This window comes from Lutra lutra, chromosome 13 (assembly GCF_902655055.1).
Source record: "Lutra lutra chromosome 13, mLutLut1.2, whole genome shotgun sequence".
Classification (NCBI taxonomy): domain Eukaryota; kingdom Metazoa; phylum Chordata; class Mammalia; order Carnivora; family Mustelidae; genus Lutra; species Lutra lutra.
In genome coordinates this window covers 57,368,339-57,393,176 of record NC_062290.1, presented here as the reverse complement: position 1 = coordinate 57,393,176, position 24,838 = coordinate 57,368,339, and the positions used below count along the sequence as shown (strand labels likewise).

Here is a 24,838-nt window from a genome sequence, read left to right as displayed (position 1 = left end):
GAGCCGGGCGTGCCCCGAGGGGCGGGGCGGGTAGGCCGGGCGGGCCGGGGCGGGCCCGGAGCCGGGCGGGCCGGGGCGGGCCGGGAGCCGGGCGGGCCGGGGCGGGCCGGGAGCCAGGCGGGGTTGCAACACGCCGAACTCAGCGCCCTCCGCTGAGTGGTCAACAAGCGCGGGTCTGGCGGAGCGCGGTGGCGCTCGAAGACCGCGAGGCGACCGGGGGCGGCTGGGTTCCCGGCGGCGCGACCCCCGGCCGGGCCGGGAGCCACGCCAGTCGGTGCCCCCGGCCGAGCGCGGTCCGCCTCGCTCTCAGCGAACATCCATCCGGAGTGCGGCCCGCGGACATGCCAGAACCACCAGGGGCGCCGCCGCCGGCGCTCGAAGGCCGCGGATGAAGAAAGTGCGGCCTCGCTCGGCCGGGAGCGAAGAGGTGGCCCGAAGTGAAGAGGTGGCCCAGAGCGAAGAAGAGGCCGGGAGCGAAGAGGTGGCCCGGAAAGAAGAGGTGGCCCGGAGCGAAGAGGTGACCCAGAGCGAGGAAATGGCGGCAGCCGGGCTCAGCGTGACCGTCACCCACAGTGAGCTCGGACAACCGGGTGGGCTCCGTGCCGGGTGGGCGCGATGCGAGTCTACCAAAGCCCGACGGGGGTCTGTGGGTTTGGCCACGTGTCCTCCAAAAGGATGTGTTCTTGTGTTGGTCCTGGTGTTCGGAAGTGTGGGATCTTGTTTGTATTTGAGACCTGCTTTTGTGCGGGTCTTGTATCAGCACACCTGTCCAGTGGCCGCTGTATTTTGACTCAGGCCATTTGTTTTATCGTCTATGTCCGTACTTCATGTCGTCGTCTTGGTTGTATGCGTTAGTTTGTGCCTGAGCAGTTATTGTGGGTCTTAGTATCAGGGTTGTATTTGGTCGTGCATGTATGACTGCTCTGTGTCTGGACACCTATGTGTGTGCGGAGCCTAAACTCACGTCCGTTCTTTGAGTGGGCTGTGGATCCAAGCATACTCTCTGGGCACCCTCTGGGTCTGTCTAATGTTGGACTTGACATCGATCTAAAAAGTCAGTTTTCTCAAGAGCTCTTCAGGACTAGCGGAGACCCGAGGGCCTCAGAATCTGAAGATTAGCATTCTAGATCCTTCAGTTTTGAGTAACCTTGGGATGTCTTCTTTCGAGGCTTCTGGTTTCTTCCCTGTGAAGTAGAGTTGGTAGCACTTGTCCCACTAACTGCATGTGACTCTTGTGCAGGCTCAAGGCTTGGCATAAGCTCTGGGCATGGGCTGTCTCCTCACTGTCCACATACCTGGAAAAGAATTGACATTTCTGGGCAAAAAAGTTTTTTTGCTGTTTGAGTTTACTCACTCGTTGTCTATTTACTGAGCACCAACCACGTATGTGTCCAGGTGTGCCCAGTGGGAGAGACTTGGTTGGAGGAATCCCTTACTCATGACAGCAAAGGAGACAAGAACATTACAGAGTACAAGGCAGTTAGGCCACAGGAAGCAGATGGCTTCTGATGAAAAAACATGGCCTTAGGAATCAGATCTGAAGTCAGGTCTTTACTCCTCATTTGAGTCTCCAGGGGCAGGTCTTAACTGAACGGAACTTAGTTTGCTTATCTGTATATGGGGTTGTTCTGAGAATTAAGTTAGATAATGTTTGAAATGAGCCTGTCAGTCCTTTATGCATGTTAAGTGCTTAAAATGCTAGCTGATATCACTAAATTGTTAGTTATTATTATAGAGGAAACAAAAATTCTTGGACAGGTCACCAGATGAAGCTGGGAAGATTGGGGGGGGGGGTGGGTCAGACTGTTTGGAGTAGGTGGCAAATGAACTGGGCCTTGAAGGCTGGGTAAATAAATATAATAGTGTCAGCCTGTAATGGTTTATGTGAAAGAATTTTCTTCATTGAACACTCTTCTCTCTCCCCAGGCAATGAGAAGCACGATCTTCATGTTACCCCACAACAGGGCTGTAGTGAGCCAGTTGTCCAAGACCTGGCCCAGGTTGTTGAAGAGGCCACAGGAGTCCCACTGCCTTTTCAGAAACTTATATTTAAGGGTAGGCATTTCTCTTTCAGCTTTGAGTCCTAATGGCTAAAGGGCCTGTTTAAAACTACTTAACCTTATGTAATGATAACTCTTAGTTTTTAAACTGGGATAATTCTTTTTTTTTTTTTTTAAGATTTTATTTATTTATTTGACAGACAGAGATCACAAGTAGGCAGAGGGGCAGGCAGAAAAGGGGGGTGGAGCAGGCTCCCTGCTGAGCAGAGAGCCCGATGTGGGCCCCCCCTAAACTGGGATTATACTTACTTGCTTGTTTATTCATGCATTCCTTCAACACATTTTATTGAGGACCTACTATATACAGGACACTTTCAAACACTTGAACAGGTGTTAGAGTTGAAGTCCCGTGAGGATGGCAGAATCTTACCATTTTGGGTAAAAGCACATGGGTAGTCTTCCCTGGCTATGTTAGATCCTCTTCCCATCATATGTGCATATGGCACTTCCTATCACTTCTGCATAATTTGTATTGAAATTACTATTAAATAATTGTTTTCAGGGGCACCTGGGTAGCTCAGTGGGTTAAAGCCTCTCCCTTCGGCTCAGGTCATGATCCCAGGGTCCTGGGATGGAGCCCCACATCAGGCTCTCTGCTCTGCAGGGAGCCTGCTTCCTCCTCCTCTCTCTCTCTCTCTCTGCCTGCCTCTCTGCCTACTTGTGATCTCTGTCTGTCAAATAAATAAAATCTTTAAAAAATAATAATAATTATTTTCATAGTTGCTGAACATCTTATTTCTCTGTTAGAATAACTAACTCTTTGAGGGAAGATACTCCTGTGTCCAGTGCTCAGCATAGTGCTGACACAGAGAAGATGTTGAACAAACTTACCAGGGGTGGATGTGGCAAGCCCAGTGGATGATGCTGATTTCTACTAGGACCCACTCCCTTTCTATCCCATTCTTTCTTCCCATTCCCATGGGAACTCATTATAGTATCTGATGGGGCCAAATTTATCCCATTTGGTGCCAGTTATAAAGGATTTAGTGAAGGGGGTGGAGAGGCGCCTGGGTGGCTCAATCGGTTAAGCATCTGCCTTCCGCTTATATCATGTTCCCAGGGTCCTGGGATCGAGCACTGCATCTGGGCTCCCAGCTCAGAGGGAGCCTGCTTCTTCTTCCTCTCCCTCTGCCCCTTCTCTGCTCATGCTCTTTCTCTCTCTCAAATAAATAAAATCTTCAAAACAAGAATTTAGTGATGGGAAGCATTTTTATTTATACATCATAGTGCAACTCCTTGTGTTTTTTTTTTTTTTTAAGACTTTATTTATTTATTTGACAGACAGAAGTCACAAGTAGGCAGAGAGGCAGGGGGAGAAAGCAGGCTCCCTGCTGAGCAGAGAGCCTGATGTGGGGCTCAATCCCAGGACCCTGAGATCATGACCTGAGCCAAAGGCAGAGGCTTTAACCCACTGAGCCACCCAGGCGCCCCTTGTGTTTTCTTTTAAAAACTCTTTTATTATGGAATTATAAAAGGCAGTAGACACCATGTTTCAAAATAGAGGAAAGCACAAAGAAGAAAATGTTCTTCTGGATAAAACCCCTCATCACATTTCAGGATATTCCTGTTGATTTGTACAGGCATCCTGAAGTGTGGGTTTGTGTGTGTGTGTGTGTGTGTGTGTGTGTAGTTGATAAACTGAGATTATATTGACTATACAATTTTTATAACATTTTTCTAATAAAACTGAGCCATCAACATTTATTATGGCATTAAAGTTTCCTGAAAAAATTAGCTTTAATGCCTACAAAGTCTTCTGTTGTACTGATGTATAGTTAATTAGCCCCAGTTCCTAAACATTTATCTCTTTCTAGTTTCTCGCTATTATGATTAAGCTTTCATTGAAAATTATAACACTTACTGTGCAGGCATATATTCAGTTATTTGTTTAGGAGAAAATCTGAAGTGAAATTACTAGATCAAGACACCTGCGGAAAAGGTTATACCAATTTATCCTCTTCTTATTAGTGAACACACTTGTCTATTTCCTGTAACCTTGGTAGAATCTATTTTCAGTGTTGTACAGTTGTTACCACTTGGCTTATCTTCTCTTTCCAGGAAAATCTCTGAAGGAAATGGAGAAGCCACTGTCAGCACTCGGAATACAAAATGGTTGCCGAGTCATGTTAATTGGGAAGAAGGTAAATTGCTTTTTCTACCAGAATACCCCAGAATCAAATGACTAAGGTCTTTTTTTGTTTTTTTAAAAGATTTTATTTATTTATTTATTTGTGAGAGAGAGAGAGAGAGTGAGAGCGAGCACAGGCAGAGTGGCAGGCTGAGGCGGAGGGAGAAGCAGGCTCCCTGACGACCAAGGAGCCAGATGTGGGACTCCGTCCCAGGACGCTGGGATCACGACCTGAGCCAAAGGCAGCCACCCAACCAACTGAGCCACCCAGGCATCCCTGACTAAGGTCTTCTATACATATTTCTATTTAGAAGGCCTAATTGGGGACCTACATTCTACATTAGTGAAATAGTTCTTTCTAAACAGATGTAGTTCCATTTATTTGATGTCGCGAGGTTTGTTATTCTCATGCCCTCTGGCTCCTATTGGTTATGGCTTTTGTTCTGGGAATTATGATCAGTTATGCCGCATCAGTAACATAGCTCTTATGTTGGTGATGGATCTCAATCTGGTTAAAATGGTGCCTGAGTCAGGTCTTACTCACATGGAGGGGATTTGCAAGAGAAACTTCTATTGAAATAAATCCTCTGCAAATTTCATGAATCTGTCTCCCTTTAAACACCCTTTCCACTAAAATCTTCCACAAGGGAAAGCCCTCTTTGGTTAGAAAGAAAGGTTCAGACTAAAGAACCAAGGGAGGAAGGGGTGCCTGGGTGGCTCAGTCAGTAAAGTGGCTGCCATTAGCTCGTCATGATCCAGGGTCCTGGGATTGAGCCTTACATTGGACTGCCTGTTCTGCAGGGAGCCTGCTTCTCCCACTCCCTCTGCCTGCTGCTCCTCCTGTGTTTGCTCTCTCTGTCAAATAAACAATATCTTTAAGGAAAAAAAAAAAGAGCCATGGGAGGAAAAGAGTCAGTTGGTGAGGACAGTAGCCCCTGGGGTGATGAGAGAGGGTTATGGCCAGCCCTGCATTATGACACATTGAAACTGCTGGTCATAGGAAGTTTCCTTACTTTGAGTAGGTGGCTGATTCAGCGTGGAGAGGGGACAGAGATTAGCAACATGAAGGCAAAGAAGATCTAGTCCAGCCGCAGAACAGCCAGAAGTCTGGCACTCAGGATTTGGCCACAAAGAAGAATGTGAACAGTTTGGGGTAGTGTAAAAGCAGGAAGCTGCTGGCCCTGACTACTAGTTGTTGAGATGAGAGAAGGGGAAGTGTTCTAGATTTCTTGCTCAAGGGTCGGGGAGAATAGTTCTGGGTGATGGGCAGAACCTAAGGGTTGAGTCTGAAGAAATTATAGAACCCCTAATTGGAGTTGCCCTGGGGTATGTGAAGCCAAGTCTGATTCATGTCTCAGTTCCACCTCTTTTGGGATGTGTGACCTTACCTTACTTTATATTAAAGTTCAGTTTCATCATCTAAAGCACTACCTTCCTCACTGGCTTGTAGTAAGGCTTAAAACAATAGTACAGATGAAGTGTTTAGTATAGTGGAGGGAATGCCCAACGAAGGTATTCATCATTATCATCGTCTTATTAAATGGGAGAGCTCAGCTGGTGGGTGACACTAAGGAATTCATTTAAAGGAATGGTAGGATTCCACCTGTCTCACCGTTCTGGACTCCTCACAGGTGTTCACTGTCATCTGTTCCCCCGGAGGCTTCAGTCTGGAGTCAGCTGCCCCAGCCTCAGGTTGACTCTGGCACTTGGTTTGGCTCCTTTCTCTCAACCCAAGCTGTCTGGGTCCTTGCAGAATGTTTACTTAGTTTCTTCACTCTAGTCTAGAGTGTTTGTAGGTAGGAAACCTCCATGTGTAAACCCTCCAGCTTGCTTTCCAAGGAGCAGCAGAGTTAAGGTTATTTTTTCTAGGTGAGTGGTTTAGTCCAGTTATGGTCAGAAATTATTTTTTTCTTTCCAGTTAGAAGCCAGTATTCTTGGTGATTATTGACTTCATTTTATTCTTTAACATTTTAGAATAGTCCAGAGGAAGAGGCTGAACTAAAGAAGTTGAAAGGTTTGGAGAAGTCTGTGGAGAAGATAGCTGACCAACTGCAAGAGTTGAACAAAGAGCTTACTGGAATCCAACAGGTCACTGTCTCTGGGGAGATACAAATGTGTGGTTGTGAGGGCAGGCTTTCTAGTCTCCCTGGGTTCAGATCCTGGCTTTACCCTTTCTACTACTGTGGGCAAATTTGCCGGGTCTCAAGTTCCTTAAAAGGGAAAAATGATGGTACCTCCTCTCAGGGTCGGTGTGAGGATTAAATGATGCAGTTCGAGGGGTACCTGGCTGGCTCAGTCGGTAGAACATGTGACTCTTGATTTTAGGGTCGTGAGTTCAAGTCCCACTTTGGGCATAGAGCTTATTTAAAAAAACAAAAAACTGTAGTTTGAGTCTGATGCATACTAAGTGCTTTAGAAGTATTCTTGTCATTGCCATTTTCAAACCCCAGCCAGCATCCATTTGTGCTCCTAGGAGAGCACCTGCCATTCCAGGGTCACATACTGTCTGAAACAGAACAGGTAGATTTTCTCAGGCCCAGCTGTTAGAATGTGTTTAGCAAGACAAAGAACATTTAAGGTCCAAGTTGAGCTTGATCTTAGCAGGGAAGGCGGGGGGTCATCCTGTTCAATTCCTTGTATTAGAGAAGGGGTACTAAAACTAAGTAAGGGGGTGCTGGGTGGCTCAGTCAGTTGAGTGGCTACCTTCTGCTCAGGTCATGATCCCGGGTCCTGGGATCGAGTCCCACATTGGGCTCCTTGTCCGTGGGAAGCCTGCTTCTCCCTCTCCCTGCCTGCTGTTCCTCCTGCTTGTGCTCTCTGTCAAATAGGTAGATGAAATCTTTTTTTTTTTCTTTTAAGGATTTTATTTATTTATTTGACAGAGACACAGCAAGAGAAGGAACACAAGCAGAGGGAGGGGGAGAGGGAGAAGCAGGCTTCCTGCCAAGCAGAGAGCCCAATGTGGGGCTCGATCCCAGCACCCTGGGATCATGACCTGGGTCGAAGGCAGAGACTTAACTGAGCCACCCAGGCCCCCCGGTAGATGAAATCTTAAAAAACAAACAAACAAAAAAACAACTAAGTAAGGATTGTGATCTAGCCCCAAACCACATATTTTTTTCTCCTCTCACTTTATAACGTTAATAGATGTAGGTTTCTGTTTTAATTACAAAAGTAATACATGGAGGTTGTATAACTTTTAGGTAAACATATGGGCACTAATACCTATAAGGTCCTGACTCAAAAGATAACCAGTACTGAAGACTGGAATATGCTTTTTCATCTTAAAAAATTTGATACAGTGTTATGTATACTTTGTAAATTGTTCTTTTATTGGATAAAAAAATTGAGCATTTTCTTGTCATTAAAAATGATCATACTTGGGGTGCCTGGGTGGCTCAGTCGGTTGAGCATCTGCCTTTGGCTCAGCTCATGATCCAGGGTTCCTGGGATCGAGCCCTGCATCAGCCTCCCTGCTCACTGAGGTGTCTGCTTCTCCTTCTGCCCACCCCCCTGCTCATGCTTGCTTGCTCTCACTCTCTCTCTCTCTTTCAAATAAATAAAATCTTTTTAAAAAATCATACTCTCTGAAACTTGCATAGTAATGTTAATGTATCATGGTTTACCTAACCAATTCTCTATTGTTTATCACCGAATGTTATTTTACCATTATGCGTTAATGCTTCTCTGAACATCCTTGAACATAAATCTTTTTTGACCATTTCTGATTTTTTTTGGGGGGGGGGATAGAATAAATTCTTTGACTTGGAATTGCTGGCTAATGTTTAAAGCTTTTACTCCATGTGGTCAAATCTATATCTTCGATAAACATCCTCAGAGATCCTGGCTGTCTACCCATTGTCACCAGCTAACTGGTCACTAGGCCAAGCAATGTGATAAATGGGAAGACAGTTTAATAAAAACAGTGTAAATGCTGCCAGTTGTTAGCACATGTCCGTGTCAGGAATTCTATTAAGAGTCTGCTTATGTGTGTCTTTATCCTCAGAGTAATCCTCTGGGGTGTGTGTATCATAATCTTCATTTTAAAAATGAGGACAGTAAGGCTCAGATGGGTTAAGCAACTTGCTCACGATCACAAGCCAGTAAAAGGCAGTTAGAATTCAAGACTGGGCCTGTCGGACTTTACACCCTGCATTCTTAATGTCTGCCTCTTACGTGTGGGTATACGTTGGTGACTGGAGCTTCACCAGAGCCAGGCCCCAGGAAGCATTAGCAGCCCCAGTGGGCCATGGGAGGTAGAGTGGCCTGCAGCCTATTGTGGTGCATGGGGTGGTGCACCACAAGAGATAAAGTTGCAGGTCTGAGGTCTGGCCCAAACTATTGGGCGAATGTGGGTGGCTGCTTCATCAGTGCCTTGGCCTGGAGTTTTCTGTCAGCCTCAGGAAACCCTTGCAATAATGCATTATTCCTGCACAGGGTTTCCTAGCCAAGGATTTGCAAGCTGAAGCCCTCTGCAAACTTGATAGGAGAGTAAAAGCCACTATCGAGCAATTTATGAAAATCTTGGAAGAGATTGACACACTGGTAAGTACATATTCAGCCGAGAACTAGTTTGCTTTGACTGTGTTTCAGTCAGTTTCACTCTTTCATTAATGCACTCTTATTTTCTGAGCGTACTGGGCGCCTGCCATGTGACAGACACTGCCCAGCCCTTGCTGGGTACACAGAAAGACAAGATCGTTCCGATTTTTAGGCACTCACCTCCCACCAACATAGGGATTTTTCATTTTTATTTATGTATGCTGGGGCGCCTGGGTGGCTCAGTGGGTTAAGCCGCTGCCTTCGGCTCAGGTCATGATCTCGGAGTCCTGGGATCGAGTCCCGCATCGGGCTCTCTGCTCAGCAGGGAGCCTGCTTCCTCCTGTCTCTCTGCCTGCCTCTCTGCCTGCTTGTGATCTCTCTCTGTCAAATAAATAAATAAAATCTAAAAAAAAAAAAAAAAGATTTATTTATGTATGCTAAAAGCATCTAATCCTCACAAAGTTGGGACCCAAATGGACGGCGATTTTATAGGGCTTCATGCTACTCATGTGACCGGTACCCCACTGGGCTCATTACCTGAACAGAAGTCAGTCAGACCCGCTCTTCTGAGACTGTTGAGGGTCATCGACTCTCATGTTCCCTGTTATAGAATGGCAGTAATGATATTTCTAGCCTGCTGCCTCATTTTAAAAAAGATTTTATTTATTTTTGAGAGAGAGGGAGCACAAATAGGAGTGGGTGGCAGAGGGAGAAGACTCCCCCACTGAGTAGGGAGCCCTGTGTGGGAGTTAATCCCAGGACACGGGGATCATGACCTGAGCCAAAAGCGCCTGAGCCACCCAAGTGCCCTGATGCCTCATTTTTGACGGTGAATTACTCTGCCTGGGATTCTGAGGGAGTGCGGGTGGTTATAAAGAAGCACACGGAGCTCATGACGTGGCCAGGACACAGTACCTGTACACAGGGAAAGGACAAAGTCCATGTTATACATCAGTTTCCATGACCCAGACCCTGAGAACAAAGGATAGGGGTAAGAGCCATGGTAACGGCCACATAGGATACAGATCAAGGAAAATCATTCTTGAACATGCACGTCTCATTCATGTTGGTGGACTGTGGGTATTCTGTCATGTTGTTATGTCACTTTTATTGAGATGATTTATGTGTCAACTTATTCTTCCACAGATTCTGCCGGAAAATTTCAAAGACAGTAGACTGAAAAGGAAGGGTTTGGTGAAAAGGGTTCAGGTGAGTTGTGTGGTGAAGCATTACAAAGTTTAATGTCTTGGTGTGTGTGTTTATCTATTCAGAGTAGGATACGGTAAAGGTGTGCTATGTGGTGTGGACTTTCTTTTGATTGTGATTTCGTGAGCCCAGAACATAAGAGCTCCTTTCATGTCCCTGTAATTATATTTGGATTTAAACTCACTGGGGAGGAAGATCAGTGGAGAACAGTTATGATGCCACATTACATAATTCCAGGAGGCACTATTCATGTGAACACTGTTCCCTGAAATTGTGTAGTACAGTGGCAAGGCTTCCTGTCCTCACCACCCTTCTGGGGGGTTGTTGTCAGAAGCCCTGGTCCTATGCTGTGCTCTGCCTCCCTCCCCTTACCTGGGAGCTCAGGCTAGCTCCATCCCTCCCCGCGGGTTCCCCATAATGGTTGAGCAAAGAGCCTCGCATGGGCAGGGAGAGGTTAGCCCCAGGTGGTCCTTCACTGTCCTGCACTTGTGTTTTAGGCATTCCTAGCTGAGTGTGACACGGTGGAACAGAACATCTGCCAGGAGACAGAGCGGCTACAGTCCATGAACTTGGCCCTGACCGAGTGAGGTGAGGTGGAATGAGGCGGGGCTGCCCGAAGAACAGTGCCACCAGCTCTGCCCTCTCTGGGACAGAAGTGACCTGATTTCTCCAGGGCTGCTGGGGACAGTTGGCCACTTCGCAGTTTTCCTGCACCTACCCTGTTCCCGATGAACAAGTATTCTCTACAGTCCGCAGTGGAGCTCCTGTCTTGTTTTCTTATTCTGTCTCCATGTGGCTGTGCCGTCCAGCAGCCCACCTTGTCTGGGGGACCTCTCCTGCCCATCTTGCCAATTCTTTCAACCTTGGGGTGCTTTCCTTGGGCTGGGGAGACCTCTCATTTGTGTTGGAGTAATTCCTATAGGGCACCCCTGTCTTCAGATTCATGAGGCCTTTTTGCCCTTATGATTCTGTAGCCTGTCGATGTTACCCAGAATCACCAGGTTACATCTAGGGAGTGGCTCAGAATAGGTATTTGGCTCACGGGGTGGTCCAGGTATCCCTCATTGTAACCAAATTCTAGAACAGGTGGCTGGGTTGTTGTTTCATAGACCTTGATCTCACTTCCCAGTGACCCTGCCCAGCCACAGGCCACGAGACCTCAGGCCCATTCCTGGGGTTGGGCTTGTATTGATGTGTGGACTTTTGTGCTTAAGTAAATCTTTAGAAGGTTAGAACCTAGTAATGACCAAAGCTCTGCTTGAAACCAGGTCACAAATACAAAGTGGGGGGACAGAGAAAGGAACCACAGTGATGCAGGTGGTGAAGGCAACCATAAATTTCTAAGGCGTTCCTCAAAGGTATTTCTGTTCACTGTACCCTTCTGAGGTCAGTGTTTCCTTCAAGGCTGTTCCTGTTTGTTTTGTGGCCCCCTCCACTGTTACAACATTTTTTTTAAAAAGCAGTTTATGTATCATCAGCAAACAAAAGAATGTTTAAACCTTTTTTGATTAAATAGGAGCAGCAAAAGCCTTCTGTGGTTCTAGCTGTAATTTGTGTTGAATAAGTCAAGAGTGGCCTGTAGGCTACAACTCTTAACCGAGTCAGCTGCTGTCACCCCATTTTTTCCACACAGTGCCCGGGAGACAGGCTTCCAATAGGCCACTCTGAGGCCAACCTTATTTGGCAGAGAGGAGTGACTGAAGCCCCAGGAATTTAGGCCTGTGCGGGTGGGACCTAGGACAGGGGTGGATAAGTGGATGAGGTTCAGCTCAGCCTAGCCCACTCCCCACTTTAATCAGCAATTCAGTATTTATCTGATAGTTTTTATAAGCTAGCTGTGTGGCGCTGGACCAAAGCATGTAATGAGAGGTCCCTGTGTGCGAGGTACTGTTCTGAGTTCTTCAGGTCTATTAGTCATTTAATGCTCATACATTCTAGGAGGCAGACAGATACTGTCCCCATGTTAGAGGTGAGGAAGCAGAGAGCTTAGGTAATTTCTCAAGGTTGTAAGTGGCAAAGCCAGGATATAAAGCTGGTAGTTTGACTCTTCACTGTACTTCCTCCCCACAGCATGGGCCTGCTGGCTCTTATCTCTCTCCCTCTCTCTCCCTCTCCCTTGTTGGTCTCCACTTCCTCTCTGGCCTTCCAAAGAGCAGCTTCCCTACAGAGCAGCCAGAGTGGCCATAAAGTACCAATCTTAGCATGTCAGGCCCCTGAGGATAAAAGCCAAAGTCCTTACCCTATGTGCTCTCCCTTTTATCCCCGGCCACTGGCCTGTTTGCTCTCTGCTGGTAGGCACGCTGGTCTTCCAGATGCTGTGTGCCTTCTGCCTTGGGGTCTCTGCATATGCTGTTCCTCTGTTTGGACAGCTCCTCACCATCTCTCTCTGCCCCCACCTCCCCGACCCTTTTCCTAAGAAACTCCTGTTCATCCCTTGAACTTAACTCAAATATCTCTCTTCCATGGAGAAGCCTCACCTATTGTCAGGGAACATCTTAAACCCCCCGGTGATATCCTTTCACAATTTGCTGTAACTTTTCTTTATGATAAGTAGCATGATAAACCATGATTTATTTGTGGAATTATTTGATTAATATTTACCTCTAACCCTAGACTCTAAGTTTCTTGGGTTAAGGGGCTTTTTGTCTTGTTAACAGCATATTTCAAGCACATTGTCTATTTTATAATAGGTGCTCAGTAAATATTTGGAGAATGAATGAATGTCAGACGCACACATCTACAATGATATTCCCACAGCTGCATTCCGTCAGCGCTGGAATTTACTGCATCAACAGCCATTGTTTGATTAAAGGGTGGAGAAGAGAGGCCCTGCGCCACTGGGGACTGGGCACGTGTGCAGGGTGGTGACTGGGGCCTGTGCACAAGCCCCCCCACTCCCCTCCCCTCAGATCTGCACATCCACAGGGTGTCTCTGCCAGTGAACAGGGAAAGAACACTCCCCGCTGCCCACTTTTCCTGGCACATAGCCAGTCTTACTATAAGGGGAACCAATGGGGCTCTGTGATCCCATAAACATCCTCAGCCAATCAGAGCTGGAAGAATTCTCCCACACATAGTTTTAATCAACAATTTCTACTTGCGGGGCACCTGGGTGGCTCAGTGGATTAAAGCCTCTGCTTTCAGCTCAGGTCATGATCCCAGGGCCCTGGGATCGAGCCCCACATCGGGCTCTCTGCTTGGTGGGGAGCCTGATTCCTCCTCTCTGCCTGCCTCTCTGCTACTTGTGATCTCTGTCTGTCAAATAAATAAATAAATAAAATCTTAAAACAAACAAAAAAAACCACAATTTCTACTTGCTTTAAGACTCAGCATTAAGGTTACCTTCTCTGAGACACCATTCCTGCTTTGGTAGTCAGGATTCTTTTAACTGAAAGCACCAGAAACCAAATTCCGAAGAGAATGTTGAAACAGAAAATGTACTGGGGCACCTGGGTGGCTCAGTTGGTTAAACATCTGACTTTGGTTTTAGCCCAGGTCAAGATCTCAGGGTCATGAGATCGAGCCCCACCTGGGGCCTGTGCTCAGCAGGGAGTCTGCGTGAGATTCTCTCTTCATCTGCTCCTCCCCCTGCTTAAACTCACTCTCTCTTAAATAAATAAATCTTTCTTTTAAAAAAGGAAAGAAAATTTATTGGCAGGATGTCAAGTGATCCCACATAGCTTTGGGGTGTTCGAGGGCAGTTGGGCTTCAGGGATTCAAACACAGCCTGGAATCAGTCTCTGCATCTCCTTCTTTGCATGCCGGCATCATTCTCTCAATCCTGCTTCTTCCACAAAGTAGGAAATGTGGCTGTCAGCAGCCCCCACATCACACATCTTTCAGCTTCACTATGAGAGAGGAACTGCCTGTTTCCTTATTTGCGATTCAGAAAATCTGGCGGAGAATTTTTTGGCTGATTGGTAATAGCCAGGGCAGCAGGGTCATGTGCCACAGATAGGGCCTTTGGGGACCCAGTTATGTTTCCAGAGACAGGGCCAAGTTTCCACATCTGTAACATGGGGAATTAGGTATTTCTTCCAGTGTTGTGCTTGGCACCTGGGCACATTGTTCAGGTGTGATCTTTGGGATCCCTCATCATGGCTGTGGAAGCCTGGGAGGGGAGGGTCACTGACAGGAAGCTTGGCTGAGAAGCTGTGCCCCCTGAGTGTAAGAGGGGCTTCCCACTTAGGGCAGAGGCTTAGAGATCACCAACAGTCACTCTCCTATAAGTGAACTAATTTCCACCTTAGCACATGGCTCACCAGATAATGGTTTTCCCCAGTCTTCTTGTGCTAGCATGGCCAAGAGACTCCATTTTAGGCAATGGGCTGTACACACAGTGTGTTTGTCTTATGGGGAATCATCTTCAGAGGCAGTATAGTGCCCTTCTTAGAGCAGCTGTCATGTACACTGAAGGGGAAACTAATGAGGATAGCAGAGTAACTATATAAGGAGCATGAAGTTAGCACACTGCAGAGGTCCATGTGTGAGGAAAATGAACTGTTGAAGCCACTGTTATTTTGGCATTTGGGTTTCTCACAGCCAAACTCAATACCGCCATCATTCCTATGCAGGAGAGGAGCAAAAGTTTCTGTTACCAGTGGCAGTAAGTAGTAGGGCCTGTAGATGACCTCTACCTGCAGGTCTATCAGCAACAGTTCCTGTCCATGCCCCCATTTCAGTTGTCTGGGGAATGCTGGTTCCTGCCTTTCCTGCCCTGGCTTTCTTCCCAATGTGTTTTCCCACAGCACATTTCCTGCTCAGTCGGGCCCCCCTAAAGCAGGAATCTGAGTCCAAGTGACCCTGCTTCTATTGGCCAGGACTTGTCTCCACACTCTTTTACTCAGCCACCATTATCAAGTGGCTCCTTCTATTCACTTTGGCCAAAAGAGGGTTATTTGACATGGACCACAGGCTAGGGCCTCTGTGGTGGGATTTCTGGATACTCTGTGTTTTTGTGAGCCATTGTATAGGTACACATGTGGTGTGTATGCCTGGACTTGTGTCCAATGCCAACATTAACAGTCAGAATGGATGGTGACCAGAAGAACAGAGCAGGGTCTGGATGTCGTCCTGCTGTGGGTGGCCAAGGTGCAGGGAGACACTCAAAGGCCCGGGGCAGCTATTTTTAACTGTTACAGACCTAGGTCAGTAATTTAACAAGTAGTTTAGATATATTGTGTATGCTATCTAAGTATTAGTATCAGAGAGTGTGTGTGTGTGTGTGTGTGTGTGTATGTGTGTGTGTAAGACTTAAGACTTGGGGTGCTGGTACAACCCAGGGAGAAGGCCATGAGGGGTGTAGGACTCTCCCAAAGGCTGGGTCCTGCTCTCTGACAATGGGAGAGGGTACAGAGGTCACCTAGGGTTCTTGACAAGCAGGCTGGGGCAGACAAGCGTGCTGGGGACAGGGACTGACCTCTTCAAGAAGCAGAAGAGACCTGCGACCTCTAGGGGAGCATGTGACAGTGTTGAGGAGTGCTGGAGGAATGGAGAAGATATCAAAGTAGGGAGGTCAGGGCAGAATCCCTACCACACCCACCTACCACCAACAACCACCTCATCAGAGTCCCCAAAGATACTGGCTCACTTGGCTGAGTTGGACTGGAACTTTTATTCATGTCACATCCTTCACTCCCAGCACTGTGGTCTAGCCCGAAACTTTGTGGCTTAAGAGGCTGCTATGGGGATCAGCATTTGCCATCCTTCATGATCTGGATGTCCTGTTTGGTTTTCCTAGGATCACAGGAGACAAAGATGAGTCCCATCTCATCAGGGACTAGGACAGACCCTTCAGGGACTCTACCCTGCCTCTCTAGCCAGAATGCTATAGCTGCTGCTGCTGCTGCTGCTTCTTCTTCTTCTTCTTCTTCTTCTTCTTCTTCTTCTTCTTCTTCTTCTTCTTCTTCTTCTTCTTCTTCTTCTTCTTCTTCTTTTTTAAGATTTTATTTATTTGACAGAGAGAGATCACAAGTAGGCAGAGAGGCAGGCAGAGAGAGAGAGGGAAGCAGGCTCCCCGCCAAGCAGAGAGCCCAATGTAGGGCTCGATCCCAGGACCCTGAGACCATGACCTGAGCTGAAGGCAGAGGCTTAACCCACTGAGCCACCGAGGCTCCCCAGAATGCTGTAGCTTCTAAAGACTGTCTTCCATGATCCTGATTAGCTCTGGCCCAGCTCAAGGGTTTTATTAATGAAGAAAGGGGATCAAATAGGTGATCAGACATACTGAGGTCATGTTCTAGCCCTTCTCACCTCTCGAATCATTTCTTGCCTCTCCCCACTTGTCTTTAAATTTCATACTCCACTGTATCCAATTTCTTACATTTTCTCAAATACAAACTTTTTTTTTCTTTCTTTCTAGACATTTTCCAATCTAATTTCACTACTTGGAATTACCTTTCCTTGTTCCTTCTCTTTCCAAGCCAATATCAGCTTATCTTTCAGAGCCGAGCTGGAAAGTATTCCCTGCCCTTGTCCTTGCCCTGCACTCACAGAACCCTGAGTGCCCCAATCTGAGCCTTGAGCATTCTGTGCTACAGTTGGCTGACCATTAGTTTGACTTCCTCCTTAAACTACTACATGCTCCAGAAGGCCAGGGATGCTGTCTAACTTATATCCTATTGTATCCCCAGTGCCTAACATAGTAGACACTCAATAAATAATTATTGGTTGGAGGAATAAATGAGCAAATGAAGTCAACTAGTTTGTCAGGGGCAGAATGAGGGAAAGAACCCAGGGTTTCTGCACCCTCCCCAACCTCCTACCAGCTGAGACTTTGTACTTGGAACCACGTGCCTTCTTTGAAATATACTTGTGCTCATTCTGTTAGGGGCAATTTTGGAGGACTCTTCTCAAGCCAAGGTATGTGAAGGAAGAGGCAGGTCAAGTCTTGTTCCTTTCACACTTGAATGCACCAGAGTTGGGGCCCGCCCAAGCAAGCTGAGGGGAAGGTATGGGGTGGACTTACAGCCGGGTCAAGCAGATCTGACATTCATTGTCATACGTGACACCATCAGTGCCACAGACCAGGTTGGATGTCTGGGAACAGACAGGAGACTCCTCCATGTGCTCACAGATGGGCTGTGAAAGAGAGGAAGGGAGGGAGGGCACTCAGCACTTCAGGGGCAGTGAATAGGGACCAAGGGACTTTGCTTGGAGTCAGGGGCACCAGGGAAGAGCCAGATTCTAGAAGGCCCAGTGTTGGTCCAGTGGATATGAAACTAATCACTCAGGGCCCCTTGGCATGTTTGCTTAGATGTGCATGCATGACTAGGTGTAGGGCTGTGCCTGTGTACACAAGTGTGTACCTGTGTCTGCTGAACCCAAGTCTGTGGGCATTCAAGTGTGTGTCTGTGTGTCTGTGTGTCAGGTGAGTTTATGGCCTCAAGCTCCTGGGGATGGGTTCATGCACTTTTCAGAGGGTCTAACTAGAACCTCTGCTGCAGGTCCCGGTGAGGAACCCAGGAGACAGAACCACCAGCACTCCCAAGGGGCCTCTCCTCACTGAGGGCTTCTCCACTCACCCTGGCTGACATGAGCCATCAGGCCCCTGGTGCTGGAAGGCTGAAGAAATGGGACAAGGCTTGGGTCTTAAATGAGGCTAGTCTGAAAGAGTTTCAGGGCAGGCCCGAGGTCAGGGTGGAAGCTGGGTCAGGACTGGGATCGGAGTGTGGGACAGGATGGGGTGAAAGAGGCATTCTGGTGGTGGTGGTCATAAGACTGAGAGTCTGACTTCCACGCTTATGAGTTGTGTGAAGTTGTGAGAGCCATCTCCACTCTTGGACCCTCAGCTTCCTCCTCTGCATACACTGTAAATGAATAATAGTATTCTTCTCATGCAGGATTAATTGAAATCATGTATGTAGAAGTACTTGACTTCTTTGGCCCAATAATAGGCCTGGGTCTGATAGGCTGACAGTGGAGATGCCAAGGCTGCTGGATGGGAAGGCAACTTTGAGGCCCCTTGGTGAAGGCTGGGTTGAGGGTCTCAGGGATGCCAGCACCACTGCCTTAGGATCCCTGCGGACATCAGGCCCAGGGCCAAGGTGGAACCAGGATTCAGGGACAACTTGGTGTCTGTCCTCCAGAGTGAAGGGATGGATGAATGATGGGGTGTGGTTGGGGGAGGCTGGCACAGACTGGGGGCGCCAGAGTATCTCTGGCCTGAACCCCATAGCCTGTCCATCTTCACTACACAAAACAGAGTGCACGCTCAGTCCTGCTGAGCCCGGGCAGGGGATTTCGCTGGAGACCAGGTTAGGGAGATCTCTTGAGGTCCTGGAAGCCAGGTTTGAGACCTTGGCAAAGGGGCAGGGCCAACTCAGCCTGGAAGGGCAGCCAGGGGAGCCTGCAGGCTCGGGAAGCTACCCTAGCCACCTCGGAGCCATCAGTTACTTGAACAGGAGTACAAAGAAGAAAAATGCTGGTTTCTTAGCATGGATGCCGAAGGAAGACCAGGAGATACCAGGACAGCAGCCCTGGAGCCCAACCTGGAAGGGGCTGCCTTACCATTCTTGGGGAAATCAGGCTTGTTGCCGACACGGGCGTCTCTGAAAGGCAAAAACACGAGTTAGGTGATAGTGTCTCTAGGCGCAGGTCTGGCATCTGAGGACTGTTTCGGGAGACCTGTTCCAGCTACTATCTAGTCTGGAATTCCTCAAGGAGGGGTATTGAGTCACCAGACCGTGGGGGAATCTCAGAAAGCTGCTATAACCTTGGGTTGCTGGAGCAGAGACAGAAAATCTAGGGCTAGGGAGGTGGCAGTCCAGCCTCTTCTTATTAGTCAGATCCCACTAGGATTGTTATATCCCATATAATAATGAAAGTAATTGAATTAGCATGAATCAAGCATGGAGAACACATGATCTTAACTCCTCTTAACATCTCTATCACTGTCGTGTAACAGGGAGGGAAGGATGCCGCGGTCCACTACCCACATCCCACTCGCAGGCCAGACTGAGGTGCTCATTTCCTCAGCTGCTGTGAGTATTGGCCACTCACACCAAATCCCTTCCTAGAAATGACTCTCAGAAAAAAGAGTACCTCACCCATGGTCACATCCCCTACCCAAGAACAGGCCATATCCAATGACAGGTCGATGTTGGTACAATGGCCAGAACCCCTCATTTCTACTAAATAATGCGGAAGGGCCACCCCAGCTCCAAAGCTCCCTGTGGGATCGTTGGGCAGAGCTGGGACCGCACACAGGTCTGCCACTCCCCAGCCTGGTTCTTTTCATACACACAGTTGTGCCTCTTGGCTCTTAAAGGTCTCGATGCCCTGCTTGCAGGACATGAACAAGCTGATGTGAGTGGAGAACGTGACAGGCAGATGAGGGAACGGAGGAGCCACATCTAATGCCACAGGTGGAAGGAAGGGTGTCTATGTAAATTGGAGAAGGGCAGGCTGCTTCCTGAAGTCTCTAAAGGGCTATCCCAGGGCCAAAGGAGAGAGGATCTCTTCTCAACCTTACAGGGCAGAGCCCATTCATGCGAGGAAGCTGTAGGGAGGCAGGTTTGAGTTCCAGAATTTTCTCTCAGTGGAAACTCTGCCACAGTGAAGGAGGCTGTCTCCAGAAGCAGAGAGTTCTCCCATCACTGGAGGTGTGCCCACCACTGTGGTTTTAGCTTTTCTTGGGGTTGCTATTATAAGAGATTTCCAAGGTAGATAGGGAGAAGGGAATTGAGGTGAAGTGACCCCTGAAATGCTGTTTAAGCATGGCACATTAAGATGCAGACCCAGCACCACACTGCTCAAAACTCTCCTGTGATTGTGAAACTAGAAATGAGAAATTACCCAAGTGTCCTTCAACAGAATGGGTAAACTATGATACATACATACACTGGGATACAACTCAGAAATAAAATGAGCAAACAATGGTTATATGCAACAACATGGCTGAATCTCAAAACATTGAGCAGAAAAAGCCAGACACAAGGCTATATACTACATGGAAGGGGCACCTTAGGCCAAGGTCAAGGGCAGCCTCGGGATAAATACAGCTTACTATGTGACATTCTAGAACAGGCCAAACTAATTTATGGTGGGGGGAAAAAAAGCAGTGGTTGACTCAAGGGTTGGATAAGGGAGAGGACTGACTAGGATGAGGGAAGTTTCTGGGGTGTTGGAATTTTTTTTAATTTTTATTTTAAGTAGGCTCCACACCCAACATGCGGCTCCAACTCATAATTCTGAGATCAAGAGTCTCATGTTCTACTGACTGATGCAGCCAGGTGCTCCAGAAATGTTTTGTATCTTTAAGATTCTATTTATTTGTCAGAGAGCGCGAAGAGGGGCAGAGGGAGAGGAAAAAGCAGGGGGAGGGAGAAGCAGGCCTCCCACTGAGCAGGGATCCCTATGTGGGACTCAGTCCCAGATCCCAAATGCGGGGCTCGATCCCAGGACCCCGGGATCATGACTTGAGCTGAAGGCAGACGCTTAATGACTGAGCCACCCAGGCACCCCTAATGTTTTGTATCTTGATAGAGATTTGGGTTACACATGTATGTGCATTGTCAAAATTCATTGAATAAGATTCACTGAGTGATAAGATTTGTTTATTTCATGGCACATAACTGTTGTACAAAAAAAGCATTAAAAAAATAGGGCGTCTGGGTGGCTCAGTGGTTTAAAGCCTCTGCTTTCGGCTCAGGTCATGATCCCAGGGTTCCGGGATCAAGCCCCGCATCGGGCTCTCTGCTCAGCAGGGAGCCTGCTTTCCTTCCTCTCTCTCTGCCTGCCTCTCTGCCTACTTGTGATTTCTGTCAAATAAATTTTAAAAAAAATAAAATAAAATAAAAAAGTATAAAGGCCTTCCATGGCTCCTGTGATCTCAGAGCTCCTTCATCTTTTAGGGCCCTATGTGAGCTGATCGAAAACTTCCTCCTAGACTCACTTCCTACGACACCTCCCTATGTTTCTATGCCTCAGCTATTCCTGTCTGCTCATTTTTCCAGGACAGGCTCTGCTTTAGCTTATACTGTTTCTGTCTAGGTGAAATGTCTTTATCCCCCTTCTACTGATTTTGTCTTCATTGTAAGGCTCAGATGCTACTTCCCAGGGAATCCTTCCCTGATGTCCCCCAGGGTTTCCTGAGGAGACCTGGATTTAGCCTCCAGTTTTTGTCTATTGTCCGTTTAGCTGCTAGAACAAAATACCATAAACTGGGTGTCTTAAAAACAAGAAACATTTGTTTCTCACAATGCTGGAGGCTGGAAAGTCATAAGGTCATGGCCCCGGCAGATTTGGTGTCTGGTGAGGGCCCTCTTCCTGCTTCAGAGCTGGTGCCTGCTTACTGTGTCCTCACGTGGTAGAAGGGGCAAGAGAGCTTTGCGGGGTCTCTTTTGTAAGGGCATTAATCGCGTTCATGAGGGCTGTACCCTCATGACCTAGTTGCCTCCTAAAATTCCCACCTCCCAATACCAACACTTTGGGGATTAGAATTTCAGCATATGAATTTTGGGGCCACAGACATTCAGGCCACTTTCATACCACAGGCTGTCCCACTCAGTGAGTCACTTGCCTCCCACGGACCTGAGTTCCTTGGGGCTCCTATGCTTCTGCCCTCATGTGGCAATGTGCCCCACAACTAAAATGCATCTTAGGGGGGTGGAGTGCAGAACTCTGTATAGAGCTTCTTCCTGGAGGGTGTGGGAAGAGGTTGAATTTACTCTCAGGGTGCTTTTGAACCCCTTCCTCACCTGGCCTCGGCAGGAGTCTGAAATGGGCATAAGAACTCTTTTCCGGACAGGCCTCCTCAGTGTTCCCAGTGGGAGAACTGCTCAGGGAACGGATGCCATGCTGGGAGTAAGCAGAGCCCCCAAACCCATGCTCTGTTGTCCCAGCACCTAGGACTGTGTTCTCAGCTAGGGGAGTGGGAGTGGGACTGGCCATGAGGTCAGTGGTCTTCCAGAAGTGTCCTAAGTAGTCTTCCTGCTTCCCCCGTTAGTCTGTTCTCAACACAGCAACTAGAGTGATCCTTTTTTTTTTTTTTTTTTTTTTGACAGAGAGATCACAAGCAGGCAGAGAGGCAGGCAGAGAGAGAGGAGGAAGCAGGCTCCCCGCTGAGCAGAGAGCCCGATGCGGGGCTCGATCCCAGGACTCCGAGACCATGACCTGAGCCGAAGGCAGCGGCTTAACCCACTGAGCCACCCAGGCGCCCCTAGAGTGATCCTTTTAACACACAATTCTGCTTGGGGCACCTGGGTGGCTCAGTGGTTAAAGCCTCTGCCTTTGGCTCGGGTCATGATCCCGGGGTCCTGGGATGGAGCCCCGCATCAGGCTCTCTGCTCAGCGGAGAGCCTGCTTCCCCCCTCTCTCTGTCTGCCTCTCTACCTACTTGTGATCTCTCTTTCTGTCAAATAAATAAATAAAATCTTAAAAAAACAAACAAACAAAGAAACAAACAAAAACCCTGCTCAAAATTCTTTAGTGTCTTCCATTTCACCCAGAGGGAAAGCCAAATTCTCACACTGGCCTTTAAAGCCTTACCCAGGGACGCCTGGGTGGCTCAGTTGGTTAAGCATCTGCCTTCGGCTTAGGTCATGATCCTAGAGTCCTGGGATCGAGTCCCACATCAGGCTCCTTGCTCAGCAGGGAGCCTGCTTCTCACTCTGCCTGTTCTGCCTGCAGCTCTCTGTGCTCCTGCTCTCTCTCTCTCTCTCTCTCTCTGACAAATAAATAAATAAATAATCTTAAAAAAAGAAAATTATTTTTAAAATAAATAAATAAATAAATAAAGCCTTACCCAGTATAGTATAGTTCCCAGTTGCCTCTATCATCTCCTTTCCCATTGCTCTGCACCCTGCCTCTCATTCTCCTCCTGCCACACTGGTGGCCTCCTTGCCATACCTCCAACACTCCAGCTATGCTGCTCCTATCTCAGGGCCTTTGCACTGCCTGTCAGCTTTGTCTGAAAACTTCTCCCAGATACCCACATGGCTTACTCCCTTGCCCCCTTGAAGCCTTGCTGTAGGAGAGAACCCCCTGATTTAACATGGCAGCTCCCTCTTAACCCTAGCCAATATTTTTTCTTTAGCCTTTATCACCTTCTTCTTTCTTTTTTTTTTTTTAAGATTTTATTTATTTATTTGACAGACAGAGATCACAAGTAGGCAGAGAAGCAGGCAGAGAGAGGAGGAAGCAGGCTCCCTGCTGAGCAGAGAGCCCAATGTGGGGCTCGATCCCAGGACCCTGGGATCATGACCTGAGCTGAAGGCAGAGGCTTTAACCCACTGAGCCACCCAGGCGCCCCCTTTATCACCTTCTAACACTGCATCTATCTTGTTTTCTGTTCCCTTCCATCCTACCCCATTGGATTTAAGCTTCATTTGGGTAGTTCTCTTTCTGTTTGCTCACTGATATGTCTTATCAGGCCCAGAATATGCCTGACACATGGTCGGTATGAGACCACAGATGTGCTCCAGGCCCTGAGAAGGCTCCACTCCAGCATGTGTCTAGCCCGGGGAAAGGGGCTACCCTTGGCTCACACAGCTGCCATCCGTCCCACAGGCATCACCTGTTACAGCAAACAGGAGCTCAGAGGACCCGGGCCAGGCTTCCTTCAGCACCTACTACCTTGCAGCCAGCAGATTTACCTGTCTTTCCCGAGGTAGGCCTGCTCCCTGCTGCTTCCCACATCTCTTGCTGAGGAGTTGCTTAGAGCAGCTTTGAACCAGAAAGACATCCTATGCTACAGCTGGAGAAACAGAGGCCCCAAGAGAGGAGGGGTTTTTGCAGTTCTGGGCCAGAGCTTTTCTCCTAACCCAGAGCTTTTCCCAACCACAGTGGAGAGGTACAGAAAGAAGGTATATGCAGAAAACCGAGGCCTCACAGGATGCTTCAGGGCCTGTCTCTGCCCCCACCACAAACTCATCTACCATCACCAAGTCAGAGAGTCCAGGCTCTGCCCACTCACCCCTGTCCACAATGAGGAGGGCAGCCACAGCCAGGGCAACCATCCACAGGCGGACGGCCATGCTGATCCGGGGCTGATGCGTCCGAGCTAGCTGGGGTCCTGGGCCAGGGGAATGACTGGGGCCTGTTTATAGGGCTGATCCCCACCCTTATCTTATCTAGGGCCAGATGGAGAGACTGGGAGCGGCATCCACAATTAGGTACCTGCACCACAGTACCAGAGATGCCGAACCTGGGGCAGCCTGGGGCTGTGCCTGCAGAGCTGGCAGATTTCCAGAATGAGGTGAAGTTTGGACAGCCTCCAAAGTGGCCACTAATCTGAGGGCTGGAGCATGTGAGGGAGGAAAATGGAACTAGAAAAACAGAGACACCAAGTCAGAGAGATTGAAAGAGGAGAGACAGATCAGAAAGGAGGAAAAAAACAGTCACTGAAAGGGGGCAGGAGGCAGAGAAGAGAGGTTGGAGCCATGGGTACCTTTGTTGGGGTCTGCACCAAGCACCTATGAAGTGGCAGAAAAGACACTTTCCTTCCTGAGGCCTGTTTACCCACATGCACCATGTGGAGATGGCAGTTCTGACTCTGTCTCCCTCCTGGGGCTGCTGTGAAGAGGACAGTGGGGACAGCAGATGGGAAGACATCTTGCAGAGGATGAAGCAAGGTGTAAATATAAATGAAAATGTTTCTTTTCATTTCTTTTTTTCTTTTCCCACCATGAAAGGGCACAATTGATATGGCGGGCCCCCGGGGAAGGGGTGCGGTGGGGGCAGGGCATGGAGCCTGCTTGAGAGTCTCTCTCCCTCTCCCTCTGAGGGCCCCCCCAACCCCTCACACTTTGTCTTTCTAAAATAAAAAAAAAGAAGATGCCCTCATGTTTTGGATGAATTATGTGCCATTTGCATTTTAGTGGGTTAAATACAGACAAGATTCTTTTCAAGAAAAATCAGTATATAAAAGCCCCTAGGGGGGGCGCCTGGGTGGCTCAGTGGG

The 24,838-nt window shown here is 48.1% G+C and overlaps 2 protein-coding genes across 4 annotated transcripts; one reads left to right on the top strand and one right to left on the bottom strand.

Moving 5' to 3' along the window:
• The first annotated feature begins 247 nt into the window (after window positions 1–247).
• On the top strand, window positions 248–24,264 carry BAG1 (BAG cochaperone 1). Of its 3 annotated transcripts, none has more exons than XM_047700489.1 (8): window positions 248–572; window positions 1,927–2,055; window positions 4,119–4,201; window positions 6,163–6,276; window positions 8,626–8,733; window positions 9,877–9,939; window positions 10,434–10,524; window positions 24,013–24,264. In XM_047700489.1, exons 1-7 carry the CDS (start codon window positions 389–391, stop codon window positions 10,521–10,523), a joined length of 771 nt encoding a protein of 256 aa, XP_047556445.1. In that variant the 5' UTR covers window positions 248–388; the 3' UTR covers window position 10,524; window positions 24,013–24,264. The 3 variants fall into 3 exon arrangements, with proteins under 3 accessions (XP_047556445.1, XP_047556444.1, XP_047556446.1); XM_047700488.1 differs by lacking the exon at window positions 24,013–24,264 and adding an exon at window positions 12,627–12,880; XM_047700490.1 differs by lacking the exon at window positions 24,013–24,264 and having other exon boundaries at window positions 248–430; window positions 467–572; window positions 10,434–11,466.
• On the bottom strand, window positions 15,532–23,972 carry SPINK4 (serine peptidase inhibitor Kazal type 4). Its single transcript, XM_047700492.1, has 4 exons — window positions 23,852–23,972; window positions 18,445–18,485; window positions 16,904–17,016; window positions 15,532–15,672 (listed from the first exon to the last, which is right to left on the bottom strand). Exons 1-4 carry the CDS (start codon window positions 23,910–23,912, stop codon window positions 15,627–15,629), a joined length of 261 nt encoding a protein of 86 aa, XP_047556448.1. The 5' UTR covers window positions 23,913–23,972; the 3' UTR covers window positions 15,532–15,626.
• Window positions 24,265–24,838: the final 574 nt, after the last annotated feature.

Bases quoted from the DNA above. Each gene is read 5' to 3' on its own strand.
- BAG1 (XM_047700489.1), top strand. From the start codon at position 389: ATGAAGAAAGTGCGGCCTCGCTCGGCCGGGAGCGAAGAGGTGGCCCGA. The intron at 4,202-6,162 runs GTAAATTGCTTT...TTAACATTTTAG, and splicing joins TCATGTTAATTGGGAAGAAG to AATAGTCCAGAGGAAGAGGC. The intron at 6,277-8,625 runs GTCACTGTCTCT...ATTCCTGCACAG, and splicing joins AGCTTACTGGAATCCAACAG to GGTTTCCTAGCCAAGGATTT.
- SPINK4 (XM_047700492.1), bottom strand. From the start codon at position 23,912: ATGGCCGTCCGCCTGTGGATGGTTGCCCTGGCTGTGGCTGCCCTCCTC. The intron at 17,017-18,444 runs GTAAGGCAGCCC...TCTCTTTCACAG, and splicing joins GCCTGATTTCCCCAAGAATG to CCCATCTGTGAGCACATGGA. The intron at 15,673-16,903 runs GTAAGTCCACCC...CTGTGATCCTAG, and splicing joins CAGATCTGCTTGACCCGGCT to GAAAACCAAACAGGACATCC.